The 15,263-nt window shown below is 40.1% G+C and overlaps 1 protein-coding gene across 1 annotated transcript in view; it reads right to left on the bottom strand.

Moving 5' to 3' along the window:
* Positions 1 to 446: 446 nt before the first annotated feature.
* Positions 447 to 15,263, bottom strand: part of frmd5a (FERM domain containing 5a) — a 54,915-nt gene continuing 40,098 nt past the window's right edge. The window contains exons 2-14 of the mRNA XM_015030330.1: positions 14,258 to 14,362; positions 13,279 to 13,321; positions 12,745 to 12,823; positions 10,514 to 10,611; positions 9,828 to 9,951; positions 9,147 to 9,234; positions 8,505 to 8,593; positions 7,483 to 7,546; positions 7,289 to 7,380; positions 6,119 to 6,193; positions 5,799 to 5,867; positions 5,556 to 5,662; positions 447 to 1,317 (exon numbers count right to left, since the gene is read on the bottom strand). Of these exons, the coding sequence (XP_014885816.1) occupies positions 731 to 1,317; positions 5,556 to 5,662; positions 5,799 to 5,867; positions 6,119 to 6,193; positions 7,289 to 7,380; positions 7,483 to 7,546; positions 8,505 to 8,593; positions 9,147 to 9,234; positions 9,828 to 9,951; positions 10,514 to 10,611; positions 12,745 to 12,823; positions 13,279 to 13,321; positions 14,258 to 14,362 (1,620 nt within the window). The 3' untranslated portion in view covers positions 447 to 730. The remainder of the gene's footprint in view (positions 1,318 to 5,555; positions 5,663 to 5,798; positions 5,868 to 6,118; positions 6,194 to 7,288; positions 7,381 to 7,482; positions 7,547 to 8,504; positions 8,594 to 9,146; positions 9,235 to 9,827; positions 9,952 to 10,513; positions 10,612 to 12,744; positions 12,824 to 13,278; positions 13,322 to 14,257; positions 14,363 to 15,263) is intronic.

Below are 15,263 nucleotides of genomic sequence, written 5' to 3'. Positions count from 1 at the left end.
CATAGCATTCAATAGTTTCTGAGAAATGTCTGCATTTTTGTGTACCACAGATCGAGTACTGAAACTGAGACAAAAGCTACTTCAATAAAGTATTAGTTTAATGGCGGGCGAACAACTTTATCTTTTTCTAACATATTTGCTTATTTATTTGTTGAGGAAAAATGTTGAAATTACTTGTCATGATCCAAAGTTTTTTTTTAAAACATAAAAAACTTGCAACTGGGGTATTTAGCCTTTCACAGCCCACTGTATGCTTCTCAGAAATAAATAACCATATGCAATGCTAATCCATGCCAAGAACAGAAAAAAAAAAAATAAAATAAAATAAAATAAACATATTCCATTCCACAGAAACATAAATTTTAGTTTCATCAGTTACTTATTTTCATAATTTATTTTTTTGTGTTTTTTTTGTAAAAATAAAGTTCCTGAAATGACTTAAAAACGCAAAAAATAAAAAAAATAAAATAAATGTCTTCAGGCTTTGCTAAGCAAAACAAAAACAAACATGGTAGTAGGAGAGAGGGGGATGCAACTAAGGAGTATAGGTGGTGGGAGAAAGATCCTGGCTTAGTGTTAGAAGGAGAGGTCCGAGTTGTTTTGTTTTTTTCTGCAGGAGGAAGATGAGAAGCTGGGTTCTTGGTTCGGATCAAGTTGTCCTTCGACACTCCAGACGCCTAGCTGTCTTCTCACAAACCTGAACGGGCTTTGTGATGCTACAACCGCACCCTCAGTTGTCAATGAGCAACCCGCCCACCCAGCGGAGCTTGCAGGCGAACCACCGCCTGAGCGGACAAAAGTACTCGTAATGGAACTGTTTGAACTCGGGGGTTTGACGGATGTCGCTTAAAAATGCGATGTCAAGGTCTGACTCGGTGAGGATGATAAGGAGGAGGAGCAAGACAAAAAGGAGTCCAATGGTGACGAGGAGCAAGCGGAGGACGCTTAAGACGAACTTATTCACCTGTTCCACCTCGCTCAGGGCTGAGTCCTCCCCTGCTCCTTCCTGTGCAGCTCTACCGTCCGCCCCGAAATCGCCCCCATCCCCTCGCATCGGGGTGCCCGCCTCCGACTCCTTTTCCTCCTCGATGCTGCAGGGCGCGCCGTTTATTTGGCGTGAGACGGACATGTCTGTGCTGTGTTCAGCCACCGGGGTGGGAAGGACGCTGTCTGAGGGACTGTAGGCCTCGTCCGAGATGACTGCCATCCCCTCGCTGGCATCTGTAGCGTGGCTGCGGGACCGTGGTAGGAAAGACTCTCCATGGGACACCGAACGCACCGGTGTAGAGTGGGCACTGTCACGCAAAGACTCCAGACCTGGGGGAGTGGGTAAAAAGACAAAAAGTGAAAAAAAAACTACATTAGGTTGGAAAGGTTGGCTTGAAAGACTAAAATGTCTATGTAAAATGTTCGCACATTCCTCAATCATCGACCAAGTTCAAGAATTGCCTCTGTTGTCTGGATAATATGGTTATAAACAAATATGCAATAAATTTAACTATTTAGTCACATGTTGAGCCAGTTTAAAATGACAAATATAGTGTCAAAAAGTGGTTCACCAAGGTTAAGCAGGGACAGCTTATAAAATACTATTTCTAACTTCTCATCTCAAACATCTCACCATCCAAACCATCATCCAGCAATAGACAGGGCAAGAGGAGCAGTAATAAGAGAAGCATCAAAGAGGCCTGTGGTAACTATTGGGGAGCTGCAGAGTCCCAAAGCTTCAGTGGGAGAATCTGCTATTAGGAGAATTATAAGCAGTGCACAAACTTGGCCTTTTTAGAATACTGGCAACAAAAAAAGAAAAGAAAAAGTTAAACAAAGTCCAAATTGTAGTTTACTAGAAATTATAGGAGATGTATCAAACATGTGGAGAAAGGTGCTCTTGTCAAATGACTTCAACGTTTTTGGTCTGGTTGTACAACACCAAGATTTAGCATCACCTGAATACACCATTGATACATGAAGTCCGCAGCACCATGCTGTGGTGATGCTTTATTTGAGCAGGAACAGGGAAGCTCGTCAGAGTTGATGGGGGAATGAATGGCACTAAATACACTCTTAATACTTGAAGAAAACTTTTTAGCGCCTACAAGAGACTTTAGTGAATATTTGTCACCTACCAGGGCAACAACCAAAACTAATGCCAAGAGGTGGAATGCAGGGCTGAATTAATATAAATATAAATAAAATCATTTATATTTTTTTACTCTATAATTATGCACTATTTGGTGTTAGTTTATTGAAAAATAATAAAAAAAAGAAATTACATTGCAAATGCAGGCAGGACACAAGCAGAACCATATAGGGAAAGAAGTAGAAGACAACAAAAAAGGAAAAGCATGGAAGTTACAAATGGACAAAAACATACATAAATATCAAGGAGGAGGTAAGTAGAGAGAGCATGGAAGGAAGCACGAGAGGAGAAACTGAAATACATTTTTAACACAGGAAAACACTGCAGTCAGAAAACTAAATGGAAATCACTGTAAATATGACAACAAGAAAAACACAAAATCCTAAATCAAGTCCAGCAGATAATCACAGAAATGATCTGCGTCAAGGGGCATAAACACATTCACAAGCCACTGGACTAAATTCTATAATTACTATTACCCTGTCTTCCACAAACACACAACTATTAGTCAAGAAAAATGTTTTAGTTTAAACATACAATGTGATAAGCTTTTCCATTTATTTGGCAATTGAATTGCACCAAGGAAGTGACCGCGGGGGAGATTAAAGAATCAGCAAGCAAGGTTTGCATCCAATTTTTGCACCAGTCCGTCCAGAAGCAAATCACCCCCACAATATAATTTTCCCACGACCAAGGATACAGAACCTGCCAAGCATTTCAATGGTAGTGTTACCATCTGAATTTGAAGAATTCTCACTGGAGGTCTGCCATAGAGCAGAGACAGAGCAGAGACAGTCGCACCCCGTGGCCGATAATGTTTTTCTTAGAGTCAAAACATCATTGAATGGAGTTTGTATTTCAGGGACTTTCCAGCTAGCATAACGAAAGAATTCAACCTTGGCCAAGAAATACTGAACAGATTTGTTTCAGCAACAGAGCATCCGTAAGGTAAGATGTAAATTACAATGCTGCCTTGCCTTGAATTTTGAGCTTTCTCATTAATCCATGTTAAAGTTTGCTGAAATGCTTAAACAATTTAATGCACAGCCTCAAATAATTCCTGGAATCACAAGAATACTTCAATTATTAGAAATCCATTATGAAGTTTCATTAGCCAATATGAACTGTTAGTACAAGTTACAAATTACCATTATATCAAAGGGGGGAACTATATTATTTGAATAAACTTCAACTCTATTGACAATGTGTTGCACACTTCAAAATGCACAAGTATAAAACTTCAGAAATATTTTTAATCATGATATTTTTAATATCCAGAAAAAGCCAGAATGATATTAAAATGTGCTTAAACATGATGAATTAGTTCTAGTTCTTTTGCTGGAACACATAATTTAGGGCAATCTGATTTTGAAAGTTTTTTGTGTCCCCCCTGTTGCTGAGTCCCCTAAATCACACAACAAAGATTCACTAGCAGGGTTTAAAAAGTCAGACTGTAAATTGTCTACTCTGCTGCAAATGATGAAAGTACAGTGAAGGAGAGACACTCTACAGTAAATCTGAGACATGGCAGAGTACTTTGCTGATGGTATCACATTCTCACAAGGGTCAAAGCAGCAACATTACACCGTTACTGTAAAATGAGGGGGATTAAATTTAAGCATTTCATGAGAAAACAGGTCATAAAAATATAGTTTTAAACTCTCAGAACAGCAGAAAGGATTACATCTAAAATCCAAACCTCTGCTGACATTAACGATAGTCAACAAAAGTTTTCCTTTGAACCAACAGCTGAAACCAAACAACCAAGAAGCACAGGAAACTGCACGAAGTGTGTCTCATTACCACCATAAATGTGCAAAAAGCTAACAAGAAAACAATTAAAAAAAAAAAAAAAAAAAAGCTTCATTTGGAGCCCACTTTACCTGCAGGACCACTGGCCTGAGAACAGGGCAGCGGAGTACCCAGACGAGGACTGAGTCTGCTGGGCTCCTGCTGCCCCATCAGGGAAGGGTAGAGGGGCAGGACCCCGAGGGCCTTGCCCAGCATACGGGGCCCCAGGCTCAGCACGCGGACCTTCACGTCCCGGTAGCAGTGGTTGATCATACGCAGGTGAACGTTCACCCGAGTGGTGATGCGGATCAGACACTTCACCATGGCTGCAGCATGCAGGAGCCTGTTCTGTCTTTATGGTCCCCGCCCAAAGTCCAGGCTTCGGGTTAAAGGCTTTATTGCTTCTGACAGAGGGGGAAACGGTAGCTTTCTGTGAACACTGCTATGATCAGCAGCACCAGCCTCCCAAGCTTGGCCCCACCCAGGCCAGTGACATACATGGAGCAGAAGACACTGGTTATTTTCAGCTGAGGTATTTATACCTCCCTAAGACATCTAGTCAGCACACAAGCGACGGTGGGAAAGTCTTGCTGCTCTGCTTAATATACACAACACACCTACTTCTGTCTTCCATCCATATTATTGCACACAGAGCACAAAGTTAAGAGTGTGACCGTGTGTCACCGCTTTACCCCAAGGCCAATCGGTTCTGGAGCAGAAGGCCGCAAGTCACTTCAGATGGCAGTGTGTTGGCAGAACAGAAACACAAGCGTACACATATAACTTAAAGGCTCTGCTGATCTGAGTCAAAGTGACTGAGTGATGCTCACGCCTGCAGTCGCCTGTTCTGACACGAACTCAGCCAAATGGCTCCAGTTTCAGGCAGAACGTGAGAGAGTTTGAGATGATTAGCTGAAGACAGAGGAGGAGGAATTCTCTAAAAACAGGCCCAGAGGCTCTCTAATTCAGTTCGAGTTCAGAGTCAGAGACTTTGCGGACACATAAAATAAAGGATTGTGCCTTGCAAAGGCATTCGTCGGGCTTGAACTATTTCTGCAAGTTTGTCACGGTACAAACTCATAATTCAAGGTGTTCTGTTGGGATTTTAGGCGACGAATCAAAAATACCAAAACAAGTGAGTGCGATGGAAGGAAAACGATACATGGCTCCCGAAATTTTCAACAGATATCATCGCAGCTCTGGCTGTACATTTGTGTTGTCCTGCTGGGTCTTTTGTAGCTTCAACAATTTCTTCCAGAAATGATGTATTTACGTAGCTTCATCCATGCTCACATCAACTCTGACCAGCTGCTCTGATCCTGCTAAAGAAACACGCCCCCACAGCATGATGCCGTCACGACAAGGATTGTGTGCAGAGTTAGCTTTCCTCCACACACACCGTTTAGACTCTTATCGTGAAATAATCGATGTCTAATGACGTGGATTCTATTTTAGGACTTCAAGGTAAAGGACATTAAAGACATATGGACGATTTTCTTTGATAAGCATGTTGGGAAAAGTTTTGAAATTTCGGGTTGCAACTTGACAAAATAGGAAATGTTCAAATGTTAGGAATGTATGATTGGCTTGCTATTGAGAAACACATGGGCAACTATTTCCTTACCCTCCATGATAGATATGTGCACAGCTCTCCGACGTGTACGGGGAACACTGCTGAGGCGAGGCCCATGGGTGATGGATGGACAACTTCTACTGGGCACAAGGCCAGCCCTGTTATTTAAAAAAGACAACCAACATAATACAGGTTTAAATATCAAAGAATTAAGCACAATGTAACCATTAGGAGGCAGTGCTGTAGAAATATTTACAACAACAACTAAGTATGTGAGGTCATTTTTTACCCTACCTGTGTATTTCTGGAGGTTCACGTTTGATTCTGGCACTTTGCTCCATCACCTCTTTCGCTACTCTTCCACTGTTTTAAGATAAAGAAACGATACACATGGGAAGTTTAGCAGTTTCAAAGTGTGATCAGTTGCCCTTCATTTCCACCTCTACCTCCCCTCTCCTCTGAGGTGTCGCAACCATCCTCTGGGAAGAAGCAGCACAAAAGGTCGGGAAGTCACATCCTCCGGAAATAATTATATCCACCTCCAACTGTGTGTTTTTAGTTTCAATGTCCTCTCCTCCCTGTTATCACTCAGGCTGCCTTGCTGGGTAGTCTACCTGTAGCGGAAACGGCTGCCCTTGAAGAACAGGTTGCTGCTGGAGACGGTGCGAACCTGGCTGGACTTCTCAAGCCTGACCAAACGAAAGGAAAAAAAAAAAAAAAAAAAAGAAACAATCAAGTCAGTTAAATTTAAAGAAAGGATAGAAGAAAAAGAATCATTAAACAAACTACTAATATTTTCCTCCATGATTTGCTTGCCAGTAGCAATCTATGAGGAAATGTGTAAAAAAAAAGAAAAGAAAAGAAAACAGTTCTTGGAACAGAAAACAGGATAACTAATATGTATTCGCATTGCAGAATACAGATAATACACACAGGATTTTTTTTTTTTTTTTTTTAATTGACACTCGCAGGTTGGATAAGTATATTCGATCAGGAAGGTGGGAAAAGTTGTTTTAGTTTTATTTTTTTATTTATTTATTTTTTTTGCCAACAAAAAAATAAAAACTACTACTGTTAGACTACTGCTCTCAAACAAGCAGTAGTCTAGGTGAAATGGGCTGGAGGTGACAATATTTTAAAGGTCTTTCAAAGTTTTTCTTCGGATCTCAGGAGCTTTTTCGTTCTTTCTAGTCCCTTTAACTGAAAATGGCAATATTTTAGGCTATGTGTTGTGCTTAAAAGTTTGAAAACTGGAAAACAAAAGACAAAGACTCAAACCTAAAAACTCCTGCACATGCTTCAGTAGAAGAGCTGTCATTACTGCACTCCTTTTAAAAGCAGAATCTGTTTTTTAAGCTCTAATGACCTTTATTGTGCAGTAAATAAAGGGGAGAGAGAAGCAAATGTCCCAATCGAACCCAGGACAGCTACATTGAGAACTATAGCCTCTAACCATGGTGCTAGCACTCTACCCAGCACCCCAGACTATTAGTTTTTTGTTAATCAGCTGTAGATCATGGAGATCCTGAACTGTAACTCATGGCTAAGACATTGGAAGCATCTATCAGGAAAAGCACTGAAGTGTTTGGAGTCTCATTCCTGAGCCTGCTCAGAAACTAAAGATCAGCATGACCTCACGTCTCACTTCTCCAGCTGATAAACAAGCTGAAGGGAAGGGGTTTTAAGGACACCATCGTGATGTGATGGTATCCTGTCTGACACTGTTCGGGGATGGAGAGAGGGCGAAAGAAGAGCCTAATAAAATATGAAAGCTGCAGACTCACTTGTAAAACGCCTGATTCTCCACGCCACACTTCCAAAGGTGCTTGCATGCCTCCGGCGTGGGCGCAAAGTACGTTAAAATGATCTTTCTGTCCTGCACAAAAGAGATGTGGAGATTTGCAGAAAAAGAATAGCCAGCTGTGACAAAAAGCCACACCTCCGAAGCAAGACACATTAAATAAATTCACTTGCTCACCTCCTTCTGATTTGCATATATGTGGAAAGTCTTGGCTTCGAATTTGAGCTTGGACACCTCGTTCCTGTCCGGGAGAGCAAGCGCAATCACCGGCACACGTACAGCCGCGCAGAAACAGAAAGCCACAACCTCTTTAAATATTCATGCAGCCACTTTGAGATCACATAAACAGCCACGGCGCTTCATGTTTAGCTGACAAAACAAATTAGCGATAATATTCCCCAGAGGAAGAGAAAGAGAGAATAGAGGATGGGGGAAGCTGGAGAACAACTGAAGGCAAACAAAGTAAGCTATTAAAAATACACGATAGTGCATTTGCCTTTATATTGATGACAACAATCATGCCCGTTACAGAAAACAGAAAATTACTCTGTTGTAGGTGTTTGTTTGTTTTTTTTTAAATTACGTAAATACTGTTGGTATGAGCCACTTTTTGACCTCTACTAAGATGCTCAACACATCTAGCTTCTGTAATTAGCCATCTGTGCATGTAAAAGCCGCTGTCTCGAGGCACAGGCAGAGGAACAGACTGTTGACAGTGGCTGTACAACCAGCTGTAGTACACATCATGTTATAAATAACAAACAACAGGTATGTCAGACTACATAAAGTAGAGGCCTGCCTCTTTTTTTTTTTTTTTTAAGTCTTTGCTGTTTGACGTCCACACAAGACGCCACAGACCATGATGAGAAAGCTTTGGAGTTTTGTCATAAGAGGAAATAGATAAAGACACTTTATAGAAAATAGATAAACATGTCCAAATAAATAAATACATTCCCTCTCCATTAATAAACTTTGCTTCTGGTGTATTAGCCCTAAATATTTTCTAGTACACATACATGGTTTTAGTGGGTGGATCAGAAAGTTGCATGTTAGATTCCAGCTTCCTCCTGTCGCATGTCGATGTGGTCCTGGCCAAGCCACTTATCCTCAAGTTACTTATTTATCTGCACTTTATACGAAGGTGTAAGTGTCACCATATCATATCATATCTATCTAAGAGTCTTCATGTTTGCTCTCACCATTTAAGAAAGTGAACTCTCTTGTTTCCCTGAAGAACCACAAAGCCAAATGGCGTGAAGGCGAGAAAAGCGGGGTTCCCCGACACATCCTAAAATATTTTAAGATATACAATCAGATTTAGATGCAACAAAAAACAAAACAAAACAAAACAGAAGACATAGATATATGGACCAATTTTTGACACGCAAACAAAAGTAGGTAAAAGGCCATAAAATAAAATTACGTTTTGTTGCAACAGTGATGGTAGGATGGAAAAAGCTTTTCTCCTGTACGATTCCCAAACAACCAGTGGCAATTAGATAGCATTTAGTGGTTGTTGAGACTACATTAGTACTAAGAAATTATTAGACACTGTGATCAACCATTCCCTAGTATTATATTTTTTCCTACTGAACAAATGTACTCATGTTTAAAATTGAATTTTTCTCAGAAATTAGGAGTGAGATTATACAACTGCAAAGAGATTTTTCTTTTCATTTTGTAGCATCTTATATAGACGAGGACTAATATATAGACCATTCTGGCAAAAATGTGTGTTCGAGCAACTTTCTGTGGCAATAGTTTAACATGACAGCTTGGACTGAAATGCCTGAAAAATGTCTAGTAATTAGTACCACGGTAGTTAAAAAACTGCCTCTCACCTTACATGGATGCGGATCAACACCATATGTCTCCAGCATCTGGGCTTTCAGCAGGAAATTTCGCTCTGATGTTTCAGGAGTCTGTCCGCTGAGGAAAAGCAACAGCCCAGATGTCAGTTCATAATGAGCCTCAGTTGCAGAGGAAAGGCTTTGCCACAAGTGGGCAGCAGCGTGTTATGTTATGCAGCATTCATCACTAAACATCTGACTTGATTGATACAATAAGAACCCTTTTGTGTGTGTCATTAAATATTTTAAAACTTATCTATGCGCCAGCCTACATTTAACCTAATATCTTACCTAAAAAAAATGTAAGAAATATATAGATTTGTGAATTAATTCAGTAATGCATGTAGTTGTGTATGAATGAGATGTAAAAGAAAAATAATCTGTGGCCTGATTAACAAAAAAATATTTATTGTCTTTACAGGTTCCACTTTGTAATTTAGGTTTTGTGCTGATGCCAATGCTTATTTCCAACAATAACCATTTATAATTTCACCTATGCAAAAAGAATAAAAATTAGTAGATCTTTATTTATCTTTCCCATCTGTTTAGACAACTGATATTTACCAACTAATACTTCAAAATATAGGCAATTACAAAAATGTAAGGAGATGTTTAGTGATGTTTTTCAAAAAGCAAAATCTGAATTAAACGTTTATCTACATCATCTCTTACATCAACTCAGTTTTGTGTATTTCTGCGATCCGGCGCTCCAGTTTCTCCGAGTGCTTGGGAAAGAACTGAAATTTGGAGCTGTAACCTTCAGGATGCTTCCTAGGGTCGTAATCACCAATCTCGGCTAGAGGCGGCATCAGAAAAAAAAGATAAACGGAAGTTAGCTCATTCCCCAATCCTGGCCCGGGATTAGCCGAGGCCCTTCATGCCACATTGCACGCTCTAAGCTGACCGTGATGCTGATTTCTCTCTACAAGGAGAAGCTGACTAGGCAGGCCATCTTTAATTTATCAGCACATCTTCCACCAAACAGGAGCCTGCCCTCCCAATGAACGCGGTGCTTTCTGTGAAGCTCGCTGCGCCAGACTCCAGCATCATCTCTTGGATTTTTGTTTCTGTAGCTGTGCACGTCTGACGAGGTCCCAGACAAAATATTGCACCAGCTGAGAACAATTATAATTTACACAAATACTAGAGAGCAAGCCGCTATAAATAAACTGACAATTAGGTGTGAAACGGTGATTACGTATCTTACATAAAAACACATGCAGGTACTTTAATGAGGTTTTTTTTTTTTCACATAACTAGAAAAGCCACAGGAAATTAGCCTTCTAGCTATATAAGTAAGCTAATCTGCAGAATATAGACATCAGTGAGCAGCACTCATTTCTGTCTCTTTTACTTACCTTGAAGGATGTAGGCAGCCAGCATGGCAGCATCTGAGGTTTTGCACAGGAGGCGGCCGTGGTAGAGGTCTCTCTTTAGCTGCAGGAAGACCAAATATCTACAAAGGACAAACATATATGTCAAAGAAGCACTCAACGCAGAAAAAATGCAAAACTAGAGCAGGAGTAGCAGTACAACAAACTCAATTCATTTCAAATCACTTTATCAAGATCACCTTCCCTAAATGTGGGTTTTAATCATTTGATTTTCAGCTCTTGAAAAAATAAAATAAAATAAAATAAGAGCAGAAACACCCTACAGGAGAGAGCTGCTCCTCATGCTTGTTTTTGTAGCCTCCAAGACTAGTTTCAAACTGATCCAACCGCTCAGCTCCTCAAGGATGAACGTTAATGAGGCAACATTTGTAGCAGAGATTATGATAATGAGAAGTGGTGCTGACTATTATTTCCTGCTATCATTATTCTTTGTATTTTAGAGGCAAGGACACTGCAGTGGAATTACTGAACATCTGCTTTTAGGCAATAAAACAGTCAGGCAGACCTAATTTCTTCACTCTGTTACCTCCACAAAAGCTGATGACGTTTATTTAAAAGTGGATCCTTTTGTTGAATACAAAATGAATGTTGCATCACATGACAGGACATATTTACTCTGCTTCCTTTTGTTTTCTTATACTACTGTTTCTGTGCCTTGCAGAGCATTCATACCCTATGAGTATTTTCCCATTTTGTCATATTACTGATGAAATGTTTACTTTTTTTTTTTTTTTTTTGGGGGGGGGGGAGGAGTGCTAATTTTAGTCCCCTTTACTTTAATAGCCCTAGATAAAAATCTTACATGCCTTCAGAAGTCACCTAATACATACAATTTAATCTCCAAGAAAATCCAGCTGCACTGTGAAGATTTGTCAGAGAATATTTGCGGACAAATATGAAAATCAAGAAACACAGCAGGAGGTCAGAGAGGAGTTTAAAGTGGAGTTCGACTGGTGGAGATCCTCATCAGTTATGACAGGAGCCACCAAACACTTTGATGGTGTCGGATGTTGACCTTCTTAGTCGGACCGCGACCCCAAGCGAAATTTTGACTTAATAGCCAAAATACATGCCACACTGTCACATTAAAAAGTGTTTAAAATGTTACAAATCTTTTATCGTTTCCGTTTTGTAACTGATGACAACCTTGTGTTAATTTACCGTGTGAAAATAAATAGAAATTCGTCAGTGTATAATGACAAACTTTGGAGAAATTCAAAGTTCAAAGCAGGCTGATTACCAAATAATAACTCCAAAACATCGGGAAACCTTTACAACTTCCTTCATTGGATTAAATCTCTGGGAGAGAGAGAGAGAGAGAGAAAAAAAAAACATATCCTGGAAAAGCTGCTTATTTTTGTGTTTGTTTTATTTTTGTGTTTTGCTATGCAGCACACAGAACAGTCTGACCAAATCATGGTGATTTTTTTGCTCTCCCACCCTCTGCGCAGTGACCTCTCCACTGTCATAATCATGTATCATGCTGTCCTCCTCCCCTCCCATTCTTCTTTTTGCTTCACACTTTCAATCAGCCCTCCTTGCCCCTTATCTCCTCTATCCACTCTATTCATTATATACACACTACATGCGGTGCACACTGAATCTCATTACGCCTCGAACAGAGTGGACTCCTCTCTCTTCAGTCGGGTAATAAAAACATGTGGACACTAGAAACACATTCGCCAGCTGACTGTGCTCTGCATCATCTGGAGGAAATCTGCCTTTTTTTTATTTATTTCTGTAACCTAATGTGGGTATTAAGAAATGTGACATAACTGTATTTAGAAAAAAATTACCAAGTTGCGGAAATGTGTTCATTTACACAGAAAAATCTTGCCTCATGTTGCCTTTTAATGTGCTTTCCATTATCCTGGAGAGCTACTAGGAAATGCTTTTATGTTTCTCCCAGCTCCTCCTAAAAACTGTAATATTTAGCATAATGTTTTCAAACCCAGTGCTCAGTCATTTTAATTATGAAACGTTTACAAGTAACGCTTTAAAAAGAGCCACGTTCGGGCAGTCCAAAGGCTTCATACAAACATCTGCTCTGAAATTAAACGTAAAAAATAGTCTTTCTGTAAAAAGGTCTTTGCTCATCATCAACTGAAACAGATGCAAATTACCTCTGTAGAAGGAAAATTAGGGTAAGAAGCATTTATTAACTCCTTCTAGCTGAATGCCACCACATGTCATACCGAGTGATTTCCTCCTTGAGAGCAGCAGGATCAGGAGGGTAGAACTTTACTCTCAGACACATGGTGAACGGAGGCTGAGCTGCAGGAGACAAAGAGGAAAGCTTTAGATTAGACAGCTCTGTAAGTGGAAGTGAGCGGGAAGATTTAGCTCTTGTATGCAGAAAAGAAGATAATTTCTTTTAAATCTTCATCAAATGTGCTCATAAGATGCGAATTTTGAACATGTCTAAAGATAAAAGCCCATATCTGAACACATGACGGTGGCATCCTTAACCCTGCCAGCATGCTGTTTTTCCATTCTATTTTCTGAGGGTGCAGGTTAAGGGGTTTAACCAATAATGTGGAAATCTTCCAACTAACTTCTAGTGTTTTAAAATATCTATTTTCTCCGTCTGTTGTTCTTTAGTAAAACAAACGTTGTTGCACTTGATATGCACTGAAGCGAAAAGCTTTGTTGCCTCAAATTTAGGAAGGGTCTGTGTTGGTTTATGCACTTAAAAAGAAGTGAAGTAAACTTACACAGAAGGTACTTACATTTCATTTGCTTTGAAATTGATTTGGTGAACTCCAACCAGTGCTGCATCGGGAATGAAAAAGAGAGACAAAGAAAAATGGCAAAATGTCTGAGCAAAAATTACCTCAGCAATAGAACAATTCTCACATTGTGTCATTAAGCAGACACTTCCAATCTCAGCTGCCTGTATGCTTGGTTGTTACTACTGACAGTTTTCTGGAGAAGCCCATCCAGACAACACTTGAGGATGTGACAGAGCTGACTGTGAAGTGCAGCGGCATAAAGCTGTTTGGAATATAGACGATGTTGTAAGTTTAGTTTTTTTTTTTTTTTTTTTCCCCAAGATCTTCAGAAGATGTGAAGATGCAATACTGTTACATGTCAGTGGAAGAAAGACTTCTCTGGGAGATCAATTCTTCCATGGAGACAAACACATTCTCTTTGAAACCTTGTCGGACCCACGTCCTGTAAATGGAACCCTGATTCTGTAACATATTTTTCCGGTGATGCATTCTCATCAACAAAATCCACCTACTCACAGCAGCTAATATAATAGCTCTGAGCAGACGGGTTGGAGATGTAGCATTATCGTGGGTCACCTGATGTCAGAATTTCTAAATGGTTTCATCCATAAAGCAAAACATCTATGCTTCCAAGTAGAAGCACACAAGCATTTTAGTCTAAACATAACCATTTCTGTGGATAAACTGCATCTATCTGCATTATTAATTTGACTGAACAAAAAGAAACGCATTTGAGCATCTCTGCTTGTCCTTTTGCATTTTTAATCCAAAGACAAACTCGGTTTTGTATCTCAGTATCTTCTTTTAAGGCAAGTTGTTGAAGATTAATTGCAAATGACAGCAATGAAAAGCCATCCTGTGGATGACCTTCTGTAGTAAAAAGTACTGTATCTTATTAAGAATAAAATGAATTTTAGAAAATGCCTCCAAAGATCAAACATCCAAAGCCAGAGTTCAGTCAAACACAGATCCTCACCCGCTGCTTGTCTGGATCCACATATCTGATGCCAAAGTAGTCTTTCTCCAGTAGGTTTAGCTGCTGGCAGAGGAGGTCAAACAGATACTGTCCTTTTGCATCCCGCTGTAAGAGAGGACAGGAAAAGCTACACTTAGGCCACCATCTGTGCATGAATGTTCTGGAAGATTCAAAAAAAGACAAGGCTGGGGAGAGATTTAATATACGAAACTGTGTAGTTCGTCTTTTTTTCCAGATATCTGTGGTAATAATCCACAGCCAGAACCATCTGTGTCTGAAATAAATTCTGTCACACAGCTCAAAGAGAAGCGAGAAGACAGAGGACGGATTAAAAGTGCCCCACCAAGGAGTTTTGCTACTATGTTGAATTCTGAATCTTCAAAGGGGCACAACAGCCAGAGGAGGAACACTCGAGAACCGTCCGTCCGTCCATCCATTCCTACTCTCACTCTGTGTTAGATGAAATTGATGGCTGACTGAAATGCCCCAGGCAGCGCTTTCCTCCCTGCTGTAACTCATGCTGCAGATAACAGGCACTTCATTAGGACAAAGGCCTGTCAATACCAGGCATGTTGTTTAATCAGCCTGACTATATATGACCAAACGCTGACTGGAGTGCAGCGGCCGGAGGTAGCTGACCTTTTTGTAGAGCGATCGAGGAGCTTCATGGGTGATCGCTGCTGTCACTTTAAGACTATTAGTCCAATGTAATGTCCCTAACAGAGCTGACATGCCTGCTAACTGACCAGACCTAAATAACTGAGGAGTAGCTTTCTTCTCGGAAGCAAAGATATCATTTTCATTCCATTGCATGAAACTAACAACTCAAGGTGTTAAGCGCCTAAATCTCAATCACTTTTACAGGACTATGATCTCTAAACTACAACAACAAAATGGTCAGCAGCCTAGAAATAAAACCTGTGGCCGTCTTAAATTTGCATGACGCTTGTTTTGCAAAATGATTTCTATATCAGCATGTTCTGCTTCAAAGGAGCGAGGCTATATA

This window comes from Poecilia latipinna, unplaced genomic scaffold (assembly GCF_001443285.1).
Source record: "Poecilia latipinna isolate Pla-1442-1.1 unplaced genomic scaffold, P_latipinna-1.0 Scaffold178, whole genome shotgun sequence".
Classification (NCBI taxonomy): domain Eukaryota; kingdom Metazoa; phylum Chordata; class Actinopteri; order Cyprinodontiformes; family Poeciliidae; genus Poecilia; species Poecilia latipinna.
The sequence above is the reverse complement of the archived record's forward strand: the minus strand, read 5'-3'. Positions and strand labels throughout refer to the sequence as shown.